The sequence below is a fragment of the Mytilus edulis genome, chromosome 8, assembly GCF_963676685.1.
Source record: "Mytilus edulis chromosome 8, xbMytEdul2.2, whole genome shotgun sequence".
NCBI classification, from domain to species: Eukaryota; Metazoa; Mollusca; class Bivalvia; order Mytilida; family Mytilidae; genus Mytilus; species Mytilus edulis.
In genome coordinates, this window is record NC_092351.1 from 21,270,413 (window position 1) to 21,275,842 (window position 5,430).

General features: G+C 31.8%; 1 protein-coding gene across 1 annotated transcript; it reads left to right on the top strand.

Annotated features, from left to right (window-relative positions):
* Positions 1-518: 518 nt before the first annotated feature.
* Positions 519-2,294, top strand: LOC139486934 (uncharacterized). Its single transcript, XM_071271977.1, has 3 exons — positions 519-695; positions 944-1,090; positions 1,522-2,294. Exons 1-3 carry the CDS (start codon positions 608-610, stop codon positions 2,289-2,291), a joined length of 1,005 nt encoding a protein of 334 aa, XP_071128078.1. The 5' UTR covers positions 519-607; the 3' UTR covers positions 2,292-2,294.
* Positions 2,295-5,430: the final 3,136 nt, after the last annotated feature.

The following is a 5,430-nucleotide window of genomic DNA, read 5'->3' on the forward strand; positions in this document are numbered from 1 at the left end:
CTTCGTATCAGTTGGTGAAATGAGGGACCCAACAAAAAATCTCCCTAAAGAACTAGACAGTCTGTTAGCAAGATTCTTTTTGGGAGTCAGAAAGAGAGACTTGACAGAATATGAACCAGACAGTCTACATGGGATTCATAATAGCTTGGATAGATACTTCAGGGATATGAAACTCACTATAAGGTACATTTTTTTTAATTTTAATATTTGAAACTTATATATCTACATAAGCTGCCAATCCTGAGGTACTAAGTTTTTTTTTTATGAACTTAACTTAAATAATGGCATTGATGCACGGTCAGAATACCTCCCCACATTTTTCTCATTTAAGCCCTGTAAAAGTGTATTTTGACATAAAAAAAAAACAACAAAAGACGGTTAAAAAATTACGAATTATGTATGAAACAAAGGTTTTTGAAAATGTATTTTAGTGGAAACACATGACTTGTAATGGATTTTTTATTTGCCTTAAATTAAATCTGAATTTTAAAATATTTCTGTTTTTAAGTAATATAATTTCACACACTTTTTACTTCAGTATAAAAAAGATCCAGAGTTTGCTCACTCAAGACGAGTACTGGAGACAAAAAAGAAATCCCTGAAATCCATGGGAAAAGGCAACAAACCAAATAAAGCTGATTCCTTGACAGGAGATGAAATTGCCATTCTCAGGGGGAAAGGAATTATTGGTACACGTATGTATTATCTCTTTTTCATAAAGTTATTGCATGTATATAACATATAGGTAAATTTTAGAAAGTACTTCACAAATATCATGTAAAAAGATAAAGTTTAATGTTGCTGTTGTAACAAAATAAAAATAAACGAAATTTACAAGGAAGTATACTTATTATTTACTATTTCACATTGTGCATTTAAATTGATATAAAATAATGTTGTAAATAGTTCAAAAATTGAAGTTCTGTTATACTTTTTTATATAGAAAATCCAGAAGCTCTTCTAAATGCAATTTGGTTGAACAATGGTGCATATTTTGGTCTGAGAGGAAAACAGGATCATGTCAATATGTTATGGGGAGATGTCCTACTTAAAAAAACATCCAATGGCAAGGAATATTTAGAATTTAATGGTATGTATCATATGCTACTGACATTTTTGGTGATATTATTGTTTGCTACATGAAGTTCTTATTAGAAAATAAAATATATTCCGACGAAAAAGCGAATTTGCATGCACATTTATATATTGCGCCGTTACAAACATGACCGTAAACGCTTACAAATTCTCTCTGACTCAGTTTAATTAAGTATCAGTAGTTACAAGGATGTATTAATATGAATGTGTTCCAGCTCTTATGTACAAAAACTACAATCTTGAACCAATATCTGCTGTTTTTCAAGAACCAGAATCGTATCAACCTGAAGAAATGACAAGCTTAATATTTTTTTAATAGAAAAGGACCAATATTGACTGAGGCCACCAGCCGAGGTCAATATTGGTTCATTTGTTCATAAAACATAACGAAAAAAAACAAACACTAACAGTTTTATTTTATTTCAGAACGTAGCACTAAAACAAGAAGTGGGGAAAAAGTTGGAGATTACAGACCTGTCCAGCCCAAAGTCTTTGAAGAACCAAAAGCAGGAGAAAAATGTCCCATACATATTTACAAAGAATACAGTCGTCATAGGCCGACTGTAGACCATGACTCTAGATTTTACTTAAGGCCATTAGTGGACCGAAAAACAAATGTCTGGTTTTCCAAACAATGTGTAGGAAGGGACAAGTTAGGTCGGATCATGAAAAACATGGCTGAAAAAGGAAAATTGCAAGGACGTAAGGTCAATCACTCAGGCCGAAAAACGTTTGCCACTGCTTTACTGCAGAGTGGTAAGCCAGTTACAGAGGTTGCACAGTTGGGCGGTTGGAAAAATATTGGGTCCTTAAATCACTATTCTGTTCCTTCAGTTAAACAACAAGAAGAAGCCTCCCATACTATTTCAAGCGTTATGATACCGGAATCACCTGAAAACATGTATCATGACAGTTCTGATATAGCTGATGGACAAATTGGTGAAATTGTACATCAACCTTGCAGTATAGTTCCCATAGTTGAGTCAGGTTCATCTGTAGCACAAATGACCAATCTATCTAGTAATCAAATGCAGTCTCACTCTGAGTCAGAAAAACAAGACAATCCGTTGTCACTGTTTTGTGGGGCCGTTATTAGTGGTGGTACCATTAATATCAATATTGTCTCTAGCAGCAATAAGAAAAGTAAAACATGTACCAGCACAGTATCTAGTGAAATTGTTTCATCTCAAGAATAACGTGACTAGTAGTTTTATTGTTTCTTTGAAAAAAATTCTTACTATTCAAACATTGTGTCAAATGTTTATTTTTATTATTATTAAATGTTGAATAATTAAAATTTTTCTGTATTTTGTTCCATAGTAGTAGTAAATTAATAAAGATATCATTACGTGGTTATTTCTGAATTGGCCTTGTTATTGGTCCTCGGCCAGCTGTATTGGCCTGAGGCGAAGCATATTGGTTCATTTGTTCATAAAACCTAACGCAAAAAAACAAACACTAACAGTTTTATTTTATTTCAGAACGTAGCACTAAAACAAGAAGTGGGGAAAAAGTTGGAGATTACAGTTTTGCCTATATCAAGTTATTTATTCACATCCGAATGTATGATATCGTGGACTGTTAACCGATTACGCCTTTTAAATTGATAAAAAAAACCACTATATTATAAATTAAATGGTGCATTTAGCTTGTGTTTAAATGCCCCAAGCTTTTAATATGAACCGCCCTTAACTGTATGTTACATTTACGTACCCTGTTAACCGATTGCGCATATTAGATTGATAAAACAAATGTCCACATTATCATAAATTAGGTGAAGCATCTTGCTTTAGTTTAAGTGTATCAAACTTTTAATATGAACAGCACGTAACCGATTTAAAAATTACTTCTATGTTAAGTAAATTGTTCAAACTTTTTCACTGCGCTAAATTAAGCACAACTTTTATAAGTCGCTTGCAGTCAGTACATATTTGTTTAGTTATATTCAAACTTTTTAGTACATGTATATTTGTTATACCATGAACTGCAAGCGAATTGTTTCACATTCGATAGTTTTTACAATTGACTGATAGACAAAACATTACTAATTACAAATTATTTTTAAGACTTGTCAGAATATGTTGCGACCAACCTTCCAATGTCATATTGAAATTTTGTTAATACGTGAAAATAACGTGTTTCAATTCTGACTTTCGAAAACAAATGTATGACAAATTATTATAATTCACGTGAAACAAACATGGGTCAATTTTACCTCTAGAATAAACGATTAAGACAGTCTATCACCAAGAAACCGTTATTTTGAATTAAAAAAAAAACAAAAAAATGCAATTGAGAAAACAATATGCTTTCCATTTGACCTGAAGCGTCATAAAATTCACTTTTAGTTGACAGTTTTAGTTTTGTACATGTTGGATTTCCTGGACTGAACATTACCGAAATATATTAAATTGTAAACATGTAAAATCAGGCCGATAGAATTTTGGGTGAATATTTTCAAATGTTGTCATGCATAACCATTTTTAGTAAACTCACCGGTATCAGTTTTCTAATATCAAGAAGTTCGTACAGAGACCCGTTTTGTTAACATCTCTGAGGTTTTGTTGTTTCTTTTGTCAATCATACCGTTTCTTCTAATCATAAAGTATAATAAAATTGAGAATGGAAATGGGAAATGTATCAAAGAGACAATAACCAGACCAAAGAGCGGGAAACAGCCGAAGCAACCAAGGGTCTTCAACGCAGCGGAAAAAAAATCATGCACCCGAAGGCGGGATTCAGCTGGCCCCGAAACAAAAATGTATACTAGTTCAGTGATACATTGTAATGGACGTCATGCTAAACTCTCAAATATGTAAAGAAACTTAAATTAAAAAGCATAAAAGATTAACAAAGGCCAGGGGATGTTCACTTGGTACCGGCGCAACAATTCGGCGGTGTTAAATATATTTTTTTGATATCTCAACCCTCCTACTATACCTCAAGCCAATGTAGAATAAAACACACAACAAGTTCTTATCTACTAAATGATATTTATAGACAATAGCAACATATACGGAGTCTAAAATATGTTTTTAGAACATTAATAATGATGACTAGTTGTACAAAAACAAATTTCAACTGTGTTAGTGTTTATAAAAAAATAATTAGTTATAAAAATAATCCAATTACTGTTTTTCATATGGGAATGAGTGTATATACGTTGGTTTACATTAGGGGAAAGCTATTCTCATATTATGTATTGCAAAAAAAGGTGCATGTATATAAATTGTACATTTAAATTAAGCGAAATATATTAAAAAGTGTAAATACAACTATAACATACCTGTCACAAATATTGGTCCAAAAAGGCTCATTAGAACCAATGCTTGATACATTTTGCAACACAATGCGCGGATTCATCGACACTGGCAAATCGTCTCAGAATTTAGGTTTAAATACAAGGCCATTCACAAAAAAAGGCGGTATTAACTTGCCAATCAAATGTGCATGAATTGTGCATCAAATGGGAAAAACCTTATTTTTATGTCTCTAATTGATATTGCTGCATATGTTCATTGCGAGCCATAATATAAACATAAAACAAAATTTAATGGGTATTGTTACTTTTTATTTCAATTATATGTTTAGTTTATTGGACTTATGTTGTATCATCTTATGCTTTGATGATAAGTATTGTGTATGATCCTTATATGCATGTATCACTTAATTAATTCAATACATGCTGTAATGATGAATCTCAGTATTTGAAACAAAAAACAACTGATATGATTTATAGTGTTTCTTTAATATGAAATATCCCCTTGTTCCCAACCAACATGACACAAAAAACTTGAAGTAGTAAGTAATGCTATAACTAATTTAAGAATTGTCATGATGATTTACATCTCCTTTTGTCATATTTAAATAACTATCCTTACAAACAAAGTTATATTGCTGGGTCTGATAAATACAATCCTTTAATTCCAAAAAAAAGATCTTTGAATTTTTCTCTGGTCTTTATTAACGAACATATTTTTAAGTATACAGGACGAGTTCTTTAAAAGACAATCGTAATTTCTAAGGGATCCATAACCACTTTTTTATTGCCGCTCTGTTCTTTCATTTATATGAGAGTGACTTCATAAAAGAGATACAAATCTAGCATTATTTATACACTTCATGTCCCGCTATAAAGAGTATGTCCCTCATTTAATAATTCTGAAAATAAAAAAAGAAGATGTGGGAATGATTGCCAATGAGACAACTCTCCAGAAGAGACCAAATAACACAGCAATAAACACATATAGAGTCTTCGTATGGCCTTTAACAATGAGCAAAGTCCATACCACATAGTCAGCTATAAAAGGTCACGAAATGACAATGTAAAACTTT

Excerpts from the sequence above, each read along its gene's own strand:
- LOC139486934 (XM_071271977.1), top strand. The coding sequence starts at position 608 with ATGGGAAAAGGCAACAAACCAAATAAAGCTGATTCCTTGACAGGAGAT. Across the intron at positions 696-943 it reads GAAAGGAATTATTGGTACAC|AAAATCCAGAAGCTCTTCTA; the intron begins GTATGTATTATC and ends TTTTTTATATAG. Across the intron at positions 1,091-1,521 it reads GGAATATTTAGAATTTAATG|AACGTAGCACTAAAACAAGA; the intron begins GTATGTATCATA and ends ATTTTATTTCAG.